The sequence below is a fragment of the Amia ocellicauda genome, chromosome 1 (genome assembly GCF_036373705.1).
Source record: "Amia ocellicauda isolate fAmiCal2 chromosome 1, fAmiCal2.hap1, whole genome shotgun sequence".
Lineage (NCBI taxonomy): Eukaryota > Metazoa > Chordata > Actinopteri > Amiiformes > Amiidae > Amia > Amia ocellicauda.
The window spans coordinates 46,486,226-46,503,978 of NC_089850.1; the positions used below are offsets into that span (position 1 = coordinate 46,486,226).

At 39.4% G+C, this 17,753-nt stretch overlaps 2 protein-coding genes across 3 annotated transcripts; one reads left to right on the top strand and one right to left on the bottom strand.

Annotated features, from left to right (window-relative positions):
• Nucleotides 1–1,814: 1,814 nt before the first annotated feature.
• On the bottom strand, nucleotides 1,815–5,035 carry sod2 (superoxide dismutase 2, mitochondrial). The gene is made up of 5 exons (XM_066707237.1): nucleotides 4,895–5,035; nucleotides 3,807–4,009; nucleotides 3,297–3,413; nucleotides 2,684–2,863; nucleotides 1,815–2,254 (listed from the first exon to the last, which is right to left on the bottom strand). The coding sequence occupies exons 1-5, from the start codon at nucleotides 4,921–4,923 to the stop codon at nucleotides 2,109–2,111; spliced, it is 675 nt and encodes a 224-aa protein (XP_066563334.1). The 5' UTR covers nucleotides 4,924–5,035; the 3' UTR covers nucleotides 1,815–2,108.
• Nucleotides 5,036–6,770: 1,735 nt separating this feature from the next.
• On the top strand, nucleotides 6,771–16,068 carry wtap (WT1 associated protein). Of its 2 annotated transcripts, none has more exons than XM_066707258.1 (8): nucleotides 6,771–6,935; nucleotides 7,978–8,015; nucleotides 8,101–8,156; nucleotides 8,250–8,308; nucleotides 8,536–8,663; nucleotides 10,384–10,562; nucleotides 14,389–14,543; nucleotides 14,800–16,068. In XM_066707258.1, exons 2-8 carry the CDS (start codon nucleotides 7,986–7,988, stop codon nucleotides 15,372–15,374), a joined length of 1,182 nt encoding a protein of 393 aa, XP_066563355.1. In that variant the 5' UTR covers nucleotides 6,771–6,935; nucleotides 7,978–7,985; the 3' UTR covers nucleotides 15,375–16,068. The 2 variants fall into 2 exon arrangements, with proteins under 2 accessions (XP_066563355.1, XP_066563347.1); XM_066707250.1 differs by lacking the exon at nucleotides 6,771–6,935 and adding an exon at nucleotides 6,942–7,073.
• The last annotated feature ends 1,685 nt before the right edge of the window (nucleotides 16,069–17,753 follow it).

Sequence of the window (17,753 nt, forward strand, 5' to 3'; positions counted from 1 at the left end):
TTATTAAATAATAAAACATTGTTTCATTTAAATAATCTACTGATATCCTGCCCATTATTTTAAAGACACACACAAGATATTCATATTACAAACACCTTTGAGATGAAAAGGGAATTCTAAGAAATAACATCATCTGTAGGTGAACAGAGTCACCCAGTGGTCAAAATGTGCGTTTCTCAAACCAAGTTTGAGTTCATCTTAAACACAAGCTTGTCTTTTAAATACAGACAGACCACAACAGTATCTGCTAGTGATCAAATCAAGTAATTGCGTTTGAATACTACATCTGTACCTGCCTGAACAAAAAGGCATCACTAGATTCTAATGTGTTGATTTCTCTGGGAACATGCTTACAGCATGGTGATATTCACCCACCATTAACAGCATTGCAGTTTTACACTCACAACTTAAGCAATAGCATTGCTCTCTACAGGAGGTGGTTTTCAGTTCACTGTGTCAGACATATGAACCAGCAGGTTGCCTACTTGTGAACTGACTTACCTATGGAATGATCATCATGTGTAGAAACTGGTCATGTTGAACCTGTGGAAGTTTTATATATTAAACCAAAGGCTTCCAAGAATGGAAAACAATATAATATAAATTGGTAGTAACTATCTTTATTCAGATAGTTACTTAAATCACTAGCCTAGAAACCTGTGATCACAAAATTAATTGAAAGATATTTTAAATAACAGTATTATCTCTCTCTACATATACAGCTCTGGAAAAAAATTAAAGACCACTTAACATTGATTTCTGAACTTGGAGTGGTCTCTTAATTTTTTCCAGAGCTGTATGTATATCATATAATATAAATCTATACATTCAGCAAGTTCACATAAGTCATGTTTTTTTTCTTAAACTTTCAAATTCAAATGAATGGTTTCTATGGTCATAGGCAACTATCCCTTTGAAATATTAGCATATTTGACTATAGCATCATCAGCTGGAGATAACAGGTACTGCCATTACATTCAAACTACAACAAAAGTCATGACCTAATGAGATTCCCTCTGCTCCACACATTTAACACCAGGTACTGTTTTCAAGTTTATTCAGTACTTTTCTTTAATTTTACCCAAAGATTTATTGTTATTCATACAGTACCATTTCCCTGCTGACTTATTAGAGATTTCCAAAAATCCTGGCTATTAATGCCACATATAAACACTACTAAACCAAACACTAATTGCTGCGACCTGGAGTCTTTTCTGCAGTAGACAGACATGGAAGCTGGGGACGAAACACGTGTAAAGTTTCCTTGTTCAGTCAGATGTATGGAATATTTGTAAAGTATGCTGCTTACAGAGGCAGTTTACACAGATCATTCTGGATAAACTGTTGGGCACGAAATGTATGCCACATTTTACTAGTGTGCATGCGAGAACATGCAAGTTCTTGTTCTCTTGCAAGATTTTTATTATTTTTATTACGGTCCAATGAAGACTAAACATCTCCTTCTGTTCTTGCTCTACGCATACCAAACTTCATAGATTTGGTATTTCTCTGCATGTTTTTGTTAGTTTCATCTCAGCATATTAGCCCCTTTGGTCACTGTATGCACAATACTGTACACCACTGTAGCAAGCATAATGCTACAAATGTGTCTGAATGGGTCAGGAAATCAGTCAATTGTAGTTTAATTGAAAAAGTTTTGCAGTCTATGTACACTTACTGAATTAATTAAACCGATTCAGTAACAGGGGGGTGAGCGACGAGCTGATTTTGAGATCCCCTCGTCTTTGAACACAATCAGCCTCTCATCCAATCCCACAACAAAAAACATATTAAAACCAGCACATTAAATTGGGTCACTTTTTTTAAATGACTTTTAATCAGATATCACATTACCAAAAAAAAACAAAAAACAAAGCATCTCTTTCCATGTTTCAAGCTGCCTCGATACATTCAGGTAGAAAACACTCCGCTCTGAACACAGGATCTAGAAGAGCATTCATTTCACCAGCCTTGCCTTCTTTAACAGAGCCCACTAAGTGTTGTTTTTATTTAATTGAATCTGCCTCTTGGTAAAGCATGTGGTAAGGGGTGCTTCACAGATGAAAGCATCCTCTTTTAGATCTCATAGGGTCTGACAGTAAGTCCAACTACTTCTTTGCAGCTTTCAGCCTCTCTGCCACATTCTCCCAGTTCACCACGTTCCAGATAGCCTTGACATAATCAGGCCTAACATTTTTGTACTGCAGGTAATAGGCGTGCTCCCACACATCAATTCCCAGCAGAGGAACAAGACCTTAAAAGAAGAAAGCAAAAAGAAAAGGTCTATGACAAAAGGGAAGAGCTGAAAAGCTGTGAGTTTCTATGAGCACAAGATACAGGTCTGAGCTTACAAAACACTGGACCTATACTGGAGGCTTATCAATCAGGAAGGATCACTTTACTTAAGAGCCAAACTTACTAAAATCCTTTGTAGGAGAGAAAAATCAAGATGCCACAAATATACCACATCACACTGACAACAGACTTGTAAAGAAATTTAATTTCTTTCCTTATAGTATTTACAAATGAGTTTTAAAGCAAAAGCTAATACATGCATTCTTCAATTTGTCTAATAATTTAAAAAGAATGTTAATAATCAACATAACTAAATACAAGCATTTAAAGTCATCAAGTACTGTCACAGATGGTCACAGTCACAGACACGTTGACCTTGTGGACTGACCTGTGGTGGCCTGGAGAGGATCCTGGTTGGCGCAGGCTGCAATTCGTAACCGTCCGCTCTCCTTCTCAAACCCCAGCCAGCCCCAGCCGGAGCCCTGCACCGCCACCGTCGCCGCCGACATTTTCTCCTTCATTTTCTCAAAGGAGCCAAAGTCACATTTGATGGCTTCCAGCAGCTCCCCTAGAGGACAGGGAAAGCATGATTTCCAATTGTACTGGTTCCACTGAAAATTTCAAACCGAACAGGCTGTAATTTGTTCTATACCTCTTAAGCTTTCCTGCATTTTTATAGCCGATAAGCTAAAAATGTTAAACACTTGTAGTATGATTAAACCTTTGGAATCAGACGCTGGCCAGTGACAATTAACCTGTTGGGATCTGATACTATTATAAATACTATTAAAGCCAAAGGACCCAGAACCATTTCACTCAGAGAAATAATTAACAGTATCAATCTGCAACTGAAGAGTAGCAAAATGAGAATTCAACTTGTTCAACATTAACTGTTACAACTTTTACAGCAGGTAGGCATATGCCAATCAAATAGTGTGGAAAAAAAATTGCTAAATATTTTATCACATTCATCTAAGGTCAATATTATTTTATGAACATACCTTGTGGGTCTCCTCCAGCACTAGAGGAAAGGTTAGTCCAAAAAATTGAATGATTGATGTGGCCACCACCATTAAATTTCAGAGCAGGCTGTAAAGCAACTTGTGCTGTAACATCACCTGCAAGATATTTAAATTAACCAGTTAGAAGAAGTTCATTGTTTGGAAAGTGACCTTAAACAGTGGTCACTCTGAGCAGTTGTAATTAATTTAACTTATTATGATAAAGTATTACAGTATTTACAAATGTTTAATTATTTAAATGTGATTGTATTATTGAAATTTAAATACATATGTATATCAAGAAAACATTTAGAAGACTGCAGGGCTCCACAACAACAAAAAAGGGGAAGTTAAATAATCACACAAAATAAGTACTTTTGGCTGAATACTGGGAGCATTACACTAAGAAATCTATCCATGTCAGTACCTGGGTTGTTTCCAGAACAGTCTGGATTTATTTAGTACACAAAGGACCTTTGACGCAGTCCGTGCATTGGTGCTGGTCCTTACCTTTTGCCAGCGCCTCCTGGTATTTCTCCTCGGCCACATTGAGGTTGTTGACATAGGTGGCGTGGTGCTTGCTGTGATGCAGCTGCATGATCTCTGCGCTGATGTGTGGCTCCAGCGCCCCATAGTCATAGGGCAGGTCGGGCAGGCTGTGCTTCTGCCTGGAGGCCATGCAGCTCACAGCTGGACTCAGGGAGGCTGCGCATCTAGGGCCAAACACACAAACTCACACCATGGATTTGAAATCGATTGATCCACTTCAGCCAGCCTGTATACAGAAACTGTTACAAAAGAAACTCAAAAAAAGTCAAGATACACAATTCATGAATACTGAAGCAGTTAACAACTTGCTTCTCTTGAGATAAAGCTTTGATTTAGCAGATGTAAAATTCATACTAAGATGTTTATCTTAATTTGAGACAAACAAACAAAGACAAAGCTTGTAATTACATTTACTAATGGTACTAATGTTCATTTGATTCAGACAGCACTGCTTTAAATAGGCCTAGGTTTTTGTCACATGATGTTTTAACGGAGTAAATAAAATAACCACACAAAATAAGGCCTGTTTAGGAACAGTGTACACGTTTACAATTAGATGAAATGCCCAGCACTATCACAATACAGGGTTGCTTGTAATCGGCTTTGCACAACACAGAAACTGCGTATCTTTAACAGTACAGATCATGTTCACTTTGTCAGAAGAGAGAAGACGCAGAAACGCCATGTTCACGTTCATGTCAATGTGTCCATCCAGGTCTTAAGGGGTGGTGCATAATCAGTATGAAAAAGAGCCTAAAAACTGCAAACTGGCTACAGTAATTCTAACGATAGTTATATAACCGTCTTGCAATATGTCGTGCTTATTTCAGTCTTCCTAAAAACAAAGTGAACACGCAAAGTACTAAACACACATTACATGTTTATAATAAAATAAGAAGTAGATACTCTGACGTGAGTTGTTGTTATTATTATTATTATAGCATACTGTATCTTACCAAACCCTGCTCGTTCTCACCATGGATATTGTTAAATAAAGTAACTAAAAAGATTGAGCTCTTTTGATATCTATGGTGATTTCGAGATCTTACCTGCGTATGTTACTGGCTCTACACAACATGCTCGCTTATTAACACTTAATCAATAGTGTCGGTATTTCAGTAGCCCTCACTAAGCACCAGCAGCGTCCTACACAGTATGGCTCTGTTGAAGTTTATGATCTGTGACGCACACTGCCTGCCCTTGACCTTTCAACTCGTCTGGGAACAGCCCATTTCACTTCATTTTGTCACCATCTTAAAAGAGTGACATTTTAGAGGACCCGGCGTTTGTACGCCTTTACGAAATTATTGAGGAAATATGATACATTCTTTTTTTTAAATAGAGTTTAATATACTCGTAATCGCATTTTAGCAAATCCAAACTGACCCCCTGCATCTGTGCAATAATGGTTTCACCCACTCCATTTTGTCCCAGCACTCAAGTCACGCTTCTCATTCCCGCTGCAGCGCGGAGCTGTTTCCTGCAGTTATTGTACTGTTTGTTGTCCACTTGTTATAACACAGTACAATTACAAGTTATTGATCCAGATGTATCGGATTGTAATGCACGTTATACGAGTCGTGTTTAATATGGGATTGTGTGAGAGCAAATTCCCACCTGTATGGATGCCACACAGAATCATATTCATAGGGAGCGACATTAACAAGGTTAAACAGGCCAAAGCAATGTAAATTTAGTTTGAATTGGCATATTTGAACAGAGAAGAAACATTGGTAAAAACAACAACAACAAAAGCATTTATGGTCAATGTTTAACATGGTCAATTTCTAACATACAAATTATGGAGAGCTTGTGTTATATAATTCTGGTATTTTGTGTTGTTGTGCTGACACAATATTAACCATGGTTTGAAACGTGTGTATCTTACCTTCAGTAGTTTTTACTGTGTGATACGGTGTGATAGTATAGGTGACCCTGGACATCACATAAACAAAGTCTAAATGAATAGTGGAAGTAAAGTAAAATTTGCAAGCAAAGTACCTGCATTTCTGTGTAAATTAAAGTCAACAGGAGGTGACACTATATGAATGAGTTGTGCACAAGGAATTCCCCAGAGCCTTACACACACAGCTCCAAAAGAGTGACATTGCCACCCAAGTCACATCCAGTCAGCCTCACGTTTCCACTTCATCCACTACATACACCATAGGTTTCTCCTCTGTAACAGTATCACCATTATATTGAGTTAGCATGGCCACACTTAAGTTGATGCACTTCTAATAAGAGTATGTCAGTGTTAGAGAAGCAGCTTCTTGAAGCGACAGTGTGTGAGAAGAAAGCTGGTCTGTAGTTTTCACAGCAAAACATGCAAATGTTTTTTTTAATGCAAGTCTAATGTTAAGGCACACTATTAGGCCTTCACTGTCATATCCCTCTTGAATGTATTGATGTGGAAGAATGGAGAAAGAACAGGTCGAGATTGAAGTGCTTCTACACAGGCCCCTGGCCCTAACCCCACTGAATTATGTTGTCTGTTAAAAAATATAATTGGTGGCATAATTTTATTTTTTAACCGTATTGAAATATATTTTACCAGCTGACCCAATACTGACAGTCGGCATTTATGTGTACCTTCATTAAAATAACAGTGATTTAACGTTAATTTCACAGACAGTAAAACACTTGAACTACAGCGGGACATCACCGGCCGCTTCAAAAGAGACCCCGCTCCACCCCTGCGTTTAAAACAAGCAAGATGGTCGCGTTCGTGTAGCGCAGATCTCCGCATTTCTGCGAGTCTCCACCAATGGAATCGGGGAGATTCTGCATATCTGCGCAGACAGTCACCCCCGAACCAATTACAGTACAAAGAAAAGCGCAGGTCTGTCCAGAACTGCGTGAATCTGCGCTACAACAGCGCGCCCTACGCGTGCGTCTCTTATGACGCTTACGCCGACGTCCCTCCTCTCTCACGCATGGCGTCGGTGACGGATTCAGACAAATAACACAAGCATTGGGAAAAACACGACGAGCTTATATTTCAGGATTTTAATTCTTTATGTCATTTTTGTTAGACGTTTTATTTGTATCAGTCCAGGAGGATTTCTATTCAATAGAAAGTCGGGTCTGGTAAGTATTCGCCAATGAATAACCCTTGTAAAATAGGGAAAAGATTATGTGTGCCTCGGCCGTTGCGGGGAGAGTCCGGGCTCTTCCTTCAGCGCCATTTTGTAGCGACAAGAAGCTGCAAACACAAGAAACCGGCAGGTAACAACATAAAACACGATATTCAATCAATGTGTGTGCAGCTTAAAGTATGTGCAGAAACGTGTATATGAAGCACTGCTCGCAGCTTACTACAGGTGTTGCTTTTATCCGTTTCTATTTCATTTTCTTATCTCATCTGAAGGCACGGAAACGGCGCGATTTGTCTTCTACAAATGATGGTTCTGCTTAAGCAGGGGAATGGAGGGCGGAGACCATTATTTTAAATTGTAAACTATTATGGGAGGAAAACCCCCCGATCAATCCCACCAGAACCGGGCACCTGGATGGTGTTGCTCAGTCTGGGTGATTAAATGGGACTGGCGAGTTGCCTGCACTTTACTTCACACGAAATCAGGCTGGTGGAGCATCACTCCGGAAGACGATCGCCTGTTCAATGTGCCATTCAAGAAGAGCAGTTCAATTCGTCTAGATGCTTAAGCAGACGTTTAAAATGTTTTTAAACAGACATTGATGTAAATCAAGGCGCATGTGACCGTGACTTTTCAGGTGCAATACATTATTATTGATTGTAATCCCACGATTGTGTAGTTATTGCAAAGCAGAAGTACCAAGCGGCTGTAACGACCAGTCACTATCGATGATCTCTTATGCAAGGTTTCTAATTTATACTGTAAATAGGCCTTTATTACAGTTATACTTGACATGTTCTTACGTAACGAGTCGTTGTATTTTATTTTGAAATAAATAAGCATACTTTGAATTTATAGGCCTGGCTGTTTGATCAGCATCACTTATTTTTGAGTTTTATCATGTAGCTTGTGTGCTGTCAGAGCTCATTTTTAAAAACATTAACTGATTTCGTGTATTACATTTGCTGTAATACACATGTTTTTAAGTGACTAGTTCGTGTTTTTGATGTATGTTTGTTTTGTTTCCCTCTCAGAGTCCAGAATGACTAATGAGGAACCTCTTCCAAAGAAGGTGAGTATCAAACAAAGCACCCGAGATCTTGCTGTGAAGTGTGGAGATGTGTTGGGACTAAAACTAAAATCCTTTGCTTCATTAGGTTCGCCTTAGTGAATCTGACTTGAAGACCCTCACTAGAGAAGAACTTTGTGTGAGGTAAATATCCCATCTGCAGAGGGAGGTGTGGGGACATTTGCTCATGTACTTCCAGATACATTTAATGATGGTCTGTCTTTCTCTTCATTTTAGGTGGAAGCAACATGAAGCTTATGTCCAGGTTCTGGAGTCAAAATATGCGGAGTTGAACTGTAAGTTTTTAGATTTTCTTTGTTTTATTCTCACAGGACAAATCGGTTTGAAAATGCTTAGTCAGTCCTTAGGAGCCAAGTCATTGAGTGGAATTAGTAAAAAGTTAGTTACGTAGACTTTATTAATCTGTATTTGCAGAACCTCATTTGAACATTGCACTGCAACTTTGAAGTCTGAGGTTAATTATTTTTATTTATTTTATTCTCTGTCCTCCATGGTGGTTTAGCAAATGATTTGACTGGATTGAAGGAGTCTGAAGAGAAACTTAAACAGCAACAGCAAGAATCTGCGAGGAGAGAGAACATCCTGGTCATGAGGCTTGCCACAAAGGAGCAGGAAATGCAAGAGTGTACAGTGAGTATTGCCATTCTCTCCATTCTCTTTGTTTGAGGCAAGGGGGACAGAGGACAGGCTCAGTCTGCCCTGCGCACACCCCACAAATGATGAAGCATCACTTCACAGGCTTTTGCATTGCGACGTGAAGGAATTAAATTTAGCCTTCTAGGTTTTGTTCCCGTGAATAAATGCATTGGAGTGTAGGAGGGGGGGGATCTGTTTTGGATAGGTAAACACCTGTCTTATGCAGTCTCCTGGGATCTTGTTGTGAATTTGTTTTTGTCCTGTAAGTAGAACAGAGAAACAGTCACAGCCTGGGTTTTTTCCTGTTCTTTCTGTTAGATAAGGGTAATCCAACCCTGGTCCTGTAGAGCCCCTATCCAACAGGTTTTGTAGGTCAACCTTCTATCACCTATTTATAAATACCTGGAAGTATTTCATAGAAACCATTGGAGCTCCCTTGGTTGATTTGCTTAATTGATTAATAACTCACATGTGTTCCCAGTATTTAGAAATTGGTGATTTATGGTGACTTACAAGATTAACTGGGTTGGAGACCCCTGTGTTAGATCATCATTCTCAGTTACACGTCATATAGTAGTCTTACCCCATCACAAATACAGAAAAGCCAAATGCATCCAAATCTTCTTAAAAATAACTTCTCCCTCACACATTCCCACCAAAGGAGATGGGCACTCATCAGTCAATGGCTAAATTATCTAACATGGTCATGTTATGCAAAAACTTGTTTTGGAGAGAGTACACATGCAATAAAGAACACACAGTGGGCTCGACAGTCAGTGCTTGCCTTTGGCAATGTAGTGGGTTCTATAGATCTTCATGTAAAAGAGCTCGCTGGAGCCTGTGTGTCCTAGTGAAACTGGACACTTCCACTGGGATTCCTTTCCTGTCTTATGGCAGTAACAATGTGCACAATAGTGCAAGACTCCAAGATTTAGTGCTGCTGGAAGCATGTTTCTGCAGACCAAGCTGTCATCTGTGCATCATACACCCTGTTGTAGGGGCTGGAGTGTTGAATAGATTGATATGTGAGTGTTCTCTGTCCAAAAGCATCCAGGGTTAGAATATTTGACCCAATAAAAGGGACAGTTCCTCCACACATTGCACTTCTAGTGACTTGCAGTATATTGTTACTCTTTTGTTGTGGCAGGTGAGGTTTTGGGGGAATCAGAATTGAAGCTGATGAACTGTAACACAGAGTACTTATTCTGCAGTGGTTACAATGTTACAGTACTGTCATTTCTCTAGACGTTTGCATGCGATGCTTTTTTTTTTGCAGATGTCATTTCACATGTTACCTTATATATAATACATTTCACTAATTTCTTTGACAACTTTATCCAACGTGACGTGCGGGCTTTACAAGCATCATCATGATGCCACACTTGATCTCTATGTTTCCCAGTTATTAATTTGTTACAATGAAAAACCTTGGGACAGGAGTAGATGATCCACACGGTCATGAAATTGTAAGCATCATGCATGCATACATAGGTACTCTATTAGCCAATCACAGAATTAGGTATTGAATTGTGCCCTCCCTTTTCTTAAACGTACAAATATTGTGCATGTTTTTTAAAATCCTTTAATAAATCAAATATTTATCCATGCCTGTGCACATTTCCCCAGTATATTCAGACTATTCGAATCCTTAGGAAAATAACAATTTTGTACTCCATTAAATTGTTGGTAATACTCCCTCTTTTGTGTTGCGCAGACCCAGATCCAGTACCTCAAGCAAGTTCAGCAACCCAGTGCGGCCCAACTAAGATCATCCATGGTGGACCCGGCCATCAACTTGTTTTTCCTTAAAATGAAGGGTGAACTGGAACAGACTAAAGACAAACTGGAGCAAGCCCAAAATGAACTGAGTGCCTGGAAATTTACACCTGATAGGTAAACAAAACCAAATACTCCCCAGTCAAGACTTTTCCTGACACTCCCACTGCAAGAATGCTATGGTGGGAAGGCAAAAATGCTCTATTCACAACAAGACTCAGACTTTTTAAGCCCAAAAAGCCAGATTTCTGTACTGTCCAGCTTGTTATACTTAACATAAACTTTTGTCAGGTGAACCTTCTGTTTCAGCTTTCTCTCCCCTCGGTTCAGAGGCCTGCTGGACTCGGGACTGTTCTGAAGCGGCAGTGGTCACATCCGACTTCAAAATGTCTCCCCCCTTCCTAGAGAGTTTCCGTACTCGTGGTGTGTGGGGAAAATTGAGGGAAGAGCCAGTCGGAGGTCTGTGGCTTGCTGTCTACAGACTGAGTAATGGATTGCAGAACCTAGTTTAAGCATGAGTTGAACATATAAAATTCCAGTAAAAAGTAACGGTGGAACACAACGCGCTCTAATCTCAGCGCTGCTAGTGACCTGTAAGACACTGGAAGTCGCTTACGTAATAAGACTCTGGGCTTCCTTCACGTTCTTTGCGAACTGACGAGAGTCGATACCTAAGAAGTGACTATACTTTTTTTTTTTTTTTTTTTTTTTTTATATAAAGACTTCGTCATCCAGATATGGTTAGATTTCTATTCATTTTATTTATTGTTTTCTTTTTGAATTTGTTTTCTCTTTTTTTTTTTTTTTAACAAGTTACATCTACAGCAATGTGCACAATGGGATATTGTCATTGTCCAGTCTGGCTGAGGAAAGAAAAAAGAAAAGATACATTTTCATCTTGATAGTGATAGTTGTGATTTTCTTGATAATGAGCTTTTGAAAAAGCTCTTTGATTCCAAAACAAAAATGTTTTCTTAAATTTCTTAAATTGGGCTCTTTAAAATGCATACTGCTGTTGGTGTATCAAGGTGTTGTACATGCAAAATGTGTAAAATGAGCACTGTCAACTGACCAGTCTCTAACTGTTTACTCCAGTCCAGGTGGTGAGAGTTGTGATTTGAATTTATGCTGCTTAAATGGTGCATCCATCTATTAATGGTTTGCTTGCTAAGAAACCCCTTTTCCATCCCTCTTAATTTTGCTAGTCTGATTTTCTATATTCTGTTTACATTTTTAGTGTTTTGAAGGGATTCTGTCACTGATGTTGATTTGTCAATACAAAAGAGTTTGAAATGCAGTCCTGCTGAAATGTTGTTTCATGTTTGACTCTGACATGGATAAGCTTGTTTCAGGCTTTGTGGCCATCTCTCTTAAGCCTGAGCTTAACTGGGGAAGTATTAACATAGACTATAGGCTGCATAAGGGTCTACTGTCAGGGCTGGCCCTGATTTAGGATCCATCACAGTGCCTTGTGCTCTAAACATTTGCACCATAATTACTAGTGGTAATTTAAGCAGTCTGCCCCCTCTTGTCCAATATGGAAATTACTTTTCTACCCTTTAGTGCCCACGCAGTGCACAATTGCCAATTAAGTCTTGGTTTCCTGCCCTTGTGATCACACAGGCAGAAATGCATTTTGGGAAACATATGCGCTGTCATGTTTGGTTGCACGCTACAGGACTAAAGTGCGTACAGCTGGGCATTGCATGAAGGGTAATGTGGTTTACCCTGCCGACCCTGCTGTAGGCCGGCCTAGGATCCCCTGTCCTGTGTTCAGGCTAGCCCAGACGGGGTGTGCTGTGTAGCGGAACCCAGTCAATGTCTTGTTTAGCGTAGCCCAGCTTTGCACCAGTAAATGTCTGAAACGCAGGCTCTGCCTGCACTCCCATCGCAGGGGTTTACTGAGCGGGTCATGCCGGAGTCCTGGCAACCAGTTTTGATTGATATTCAGAATATCTTGGATTCATATAGGTGGTCCATTTAACCATGCTGAGGCAGTACTTCCATGCATGTTTACAAAGGGAATTTGTGTTTTTACTTTAAAACCATGTTTAGATTTCACAGCCCAGCCTTATTCTGTAGAGCATTAGCTTTCCAGGAGAAAAAGTAAACTCTGCTAGACCCATTTAATTTGATATTTTTGTGTTACAAGCATACTTCTCCAGCAACGTCTTCATGTATGTAAGAGATGAGTGTACACCTTTCTCTTGTGATGTTGAGAATTGAAGAATTCTGATTATGCAGAATCAAAAAGGTTTTTATGCTTGGGTATGGAAATGGGGTGGGTGGGCATGAGAGTTTAAGGTAATATTTCTGAATACCTGGTTTTAATAATCTTTACCTGCTGATAAGGTAAACCTTTTACATATTTGTGTGTGGTTCATTGTCGCAAATGTTACTTTGGGTACTCCTTTAAAGATCCATACATGGTAGCATTGTGCTTTTTGATTTTGTTTTATATATATATACATTTTAATATTCTTTCAAGGCATTTCAGTGGATATAATTTAAAGTCATCACATCTGACATGTAAAGTATATGGAAATGCTATTTATGGACCTATTATTACTACGTGTTAGATATTAACAAGTGTGAGCAGACAGGAGATGCATCAAGAATGAAATGTGCTCACCATTAATAAGTGTAATGTTTTTCCTCTACCTCGACATGTATCTTGGCTGTTTTGTTTTGACTTCATATAAAGTACATTAAAAGCCCAGCTACCCTCAAAACATTATCGGTTAAGGGTTATCGGCATTTAAATTAAAGTGCTCTTTTTCTGTTACTCAAAACAATGTGAAGTTGCTGCTGACTGACAATTTTCTGTGTATAGCTGGTGCATGCTGCACTTTTTGTCAGTTGCACTTTTATGAAGCCTTGATGCGTTTAATAACGCCATTTGTGCAAGACTTTCATAAGTTCCTGCTCTACCCTATGACCAGAGTTATCTTCCACGTCAAACGCTATATTTTTTCACACTTACATCTGGGGCCTTATACTTTTTTCCCTTAAGGAAATGCGAATGAAATGGATGTGATTCTCGGATCACTGATGTAGTGGATACCATACGGAGTCAAATGGACTCCTCATCTATAAACTTTGTTCTGATGTAATGCTTCATATAAAGACTTCATTTTTGAATTTTAAAACTTAAAATGCAAATGCTGTAAGTCTTTATTTTATTTTTTCTAGTTAATCCCTGTATATTTTCCTCTGTTATACCAAAGATATAATGTTGTGTTGATTATTTAAAGATCTATATTCTACCCTAGGGATTTCTGGACACAATCTAATGCATGTGGGTTTAATTTACCCCCTGTTCTGTTGCTCTGTCAAGGCAGCAAAGGTTTGATTATTTTATTTTTTATATTTCCTCTTTCTGCTGAATTTAACATACTTTTCAAGAAGGACCACGTCAGTATTTCTGTAACATGGATTGAATTGCTTTGCCCCGTAGTAGGAACGTGGTTAGTCTCCTCTTTGGATTCTTGCAGATCTTTCTATTGATCCAGCTGCAGATCAGTGTTCCATCTTCCACCTGTAAGGCAATTATGCTATTAAATGTGAATAGAAGACTTTCCTGAAAGTGGGGTATGTTATAATGTGTAGATGGGAAGCAACAGGTTCTAGGGTTGGTTTTATCACACTACAGCAGGGTGGTATATTCATTATTTGGGATCGGAAAGCTACCTTTGCATGACTTTTTCCTAATGTTTTTAACCAATCATTTAAATTAGGAGGCGCTTTGTGCACAGGTGCTGTTGTTCGGGTACAGGTACTGCACGTTTCTCTCTCCTGTAGCTGACAGATCCAGGTATAGAAATGTGGATCTCCGCTTTTTAAGTGTCACATTTGTGTTTGTGTGTGTGTGGTTTGTTAAGCCCAGCTTCTTTCAGACACAACCAAAGTTCATTCTGTGATGTTAGGTTCCTTTCCTTTGCAGCCAAACAGGCAAAAAGTTGATGGCGAAATGTCGGATGCTCATTCAGGAGAATCAGGAGCTGGGGAGGCAGCTGTCACAGGGTCGCATTGCCCAGTTAGAGGCTGAGCTGGCTTTGCAGAAGAAATATAGCGAGGAGCTTAAAAGCAGTCAGGATGGTAAGGTTATTTACTTTATTGACTCTTTGAGCTTCTCTAGATGTTAAAAATAACCTTAACTGAGAAATTCGTCCAGACTGGTTCAAGCCCCCTGGTATTGTTGTGTTGTGTTGTAGGAAATCCATGATTAAATCCATACCTTACGGTTTTTCTTTTGAGTACCTGTGATTTAATGATTAATCTGACTAGTGGTCTGCTGTCTTGGAGGACCCTTCCGTCTGATTGAGCGGTCTCCCCCTTTGTTGTCCTTTCCCAGAACTGAATGACTTCATCATCCAGCTGGATGAGGAGGTGGAGGGGATGCAGAGCACCATCTTGGTCCTCCAGCAGCAGCTGAAAGAGACTCGCCAGCAGTTGTCTCAGCAAGGACAGCAACAGGGTGCCGCCCCTGGCACCAGCAGGACTTCCTCCACTGAGCCCCCTGGTGCAGCAGAGACCAGCAAGGACTGCAGCAGAGTGGCCAATGGACCAAGCAACGGGAACCCCTCCCCACGGACGGCGAGTGCCAGCCTCTACAGGGAGGTCAGCAGCACCGAGGAGGATTTCCCCTCTTCTCCCGGCACAGAGACGAAACTCCCCAACCACTCGGAGGAGCGCGGGAGCAGGGCTGGCAGCAGCACGTACATGAACCAGTTAAGTGCAGGCTACGAGAGCGTGGACTCCCCTACCGGTAGCGAAACGTCCCTCACTCACCACTCCAATGACACAGACTCCAACCATGACCCTCAGGAGGAGAAGGCAGTAATTGGGAAAGGTAACAGAACTGTGGGTTCACGCCATGCACAGAATGGTTTGGACTCGACTGTAAGCGCACACGGCTCCGTTTTGTAACATTCTGAACACATCAGCTTATACATAAAGTGTAATGTGTGCATTTATATATATATATATATATATATATATATATATATATATATATATATATAATACACACACACACACACAGTGTCGTTAACATTTTGGCTGAGGATACTGTCCAGAAATATTGGGACTAATTTTTGTTTTGTTTCTTCATTTGATACCTCTGCCACAATTTAAAATTAACACTTACGTTGCTGAACAAAACCAATAAAGTTGATGCGTGTAGATTTGAGTTATTTTTTTATGATTTAATGTAGTAAGAAACTGCGTTTGTTTCTGCAATAAGTGTCGAAGTCTGTATAACCAGATCTGGTCCTGTGTGGGCCTACTTAATTTTACTTCTAAATGACATCTACAGTGCTGATGAAGAAAAACTTGTTTTGCTTCTGGTGTGCTACTGTAAATGCCCAGTACAGTAATGACGCCCCAGTTATGTTTTACAAATAGCATTGCCACATTAAGGACGTCTAGTTTTTGGTGTTTGTTTTTTTTCCCCATCTTTTGTTTTATTTTGTTCTCCTTCTAGGTGAAATGCTGTTTGAGTTGTGTGTGTAGTTTTACAGTTTCTACAGTATGTTGTACCCTGTTAAATGCATATTACTCTGACTCCATGAATCCCTTTCCTGTACTGACCAAACATCAATAAAGACTTTTAATATTATAATCGTCTAAATTATTCCCTTCCCATTACCATATTTGGGAATTGTTGCAGGAAACAAAAATGCTTACCTTTTAACCACTGTGAATGACATCTTCATAGTAATACCCATGTGGTCAATAGTTTTACATCTAATTACTGCAAATATACACCATAGAGCTAAGCCAAGAAAAGTAGTGACATTCATAATTTGTATTCATTTTACAAGTTGTTCTGTACTTTTACAATTTCTCCCCATTTTCAACATTTATCCATGTTAAGCAGTATGTTGACAAGCCAGTTGTTAGCATGTAAATGTAAGCATGTTATAATGGAACTCGTTAGTGGTCCCCCTCTGTCAAATTTAAAAAGTTGACCAGTTTAGAAATTGGGAATTTTCTTTTTTAGGAAGTCATAAATGTACATTTGTGTATTTTTTCCTGAATGTGATGTTTATATTGCATTCGTTCATTTTTGTTTGTTTATATTCATTAAAAAAAAAAAAAAATACTCTGATACTAGTTTGCGACCAGGATTTTTTTTTGGTATTTTGTTACTGTAGAACACGGATCATTTAAATGGTGCTTTTTGGCAGTCCTGTTATTTGTATAAAGACTGTTTTTGCTCCAATTCAGGGAGTGTGGGTGTTGAGGAAAGAATTTTTAGATGAAAGGAGAATTGAGTTCTGTTTCTCCATCATTGATATTTAACATCTTCCTTTTCAACAAATTGCATTTGCATTCAAACTTGTGATTTGTTTTTGAAAGTGTCTATCAATGACACCCATCTTTTATTTACAACCATTTGGAAAACTTAATCTAGCCTTTCAGCACTAACCAAAGTCTAAGAGTTGTATGTTTGGTAACGTCATGTCCATTTGTAAGAAGGATGGCTTGTGATGATGAATTGTTGCTAATTGGTAGCTGTATCATGAAGTGTGGAAGAAATCTCAATGCACAGTGCCAGTGTGTGTGGCTTTTCATTGTAACAAAAAGTAATTAAATGGGAAGCTCCACACACACACGGAGGACCAGATGGAGAGTCGGAGACATTGCTTCATCTGTATCTTTCGGGCTACGTGATGGGAGATCTCTAACAATGCAAGCCCAGATTTGGGATGTGGAACATGGCCTTGACCTTTGCCCCGTGACCCAAGACAAACAAGGTGTTTTATAACCAAGTCCTCTTTTGATCAAAGTTGATTTAAGAAAAAAGATTTTGCTGCAGTGAGACTTGTCAGGAAATGTACAGATCTGATTGTGTCACCTGTTGTGTACATTGACAAAATATCCATGTTAATTCTTGGTGGTGTGGCTTTGTTAACAAATAAACCTGCATTGCTCTGTATGAGTAATTATCTGTGAAGTATTTTAGTTAATTTATTTTGATTTCCCTCCTTAATTGGAACTGTCCTTTGCCAGCTGCAGATTTGAATGTTATGCACATTTGCACAAATTAATTAAACAAATTAATCTGTCTCTGGTAACTTGGTTAATTCTAGAAACATCCTACAGGCTGATTTCATGTCTAGTCTGGTTCTACTGCCCCTCTGCCCCTCTCTCCTCACACAGGCTATTAAACTAGAGCTAGATCAATACATTTTCACCACCCAACATTGACCTCACATCAGGGGTTTGTATTGCATCTGTACCCTAACAAATGTCCTTTAGACCAGTGGTTCTCAAACCTGTCCTGGAGTACCACCTGTCCTG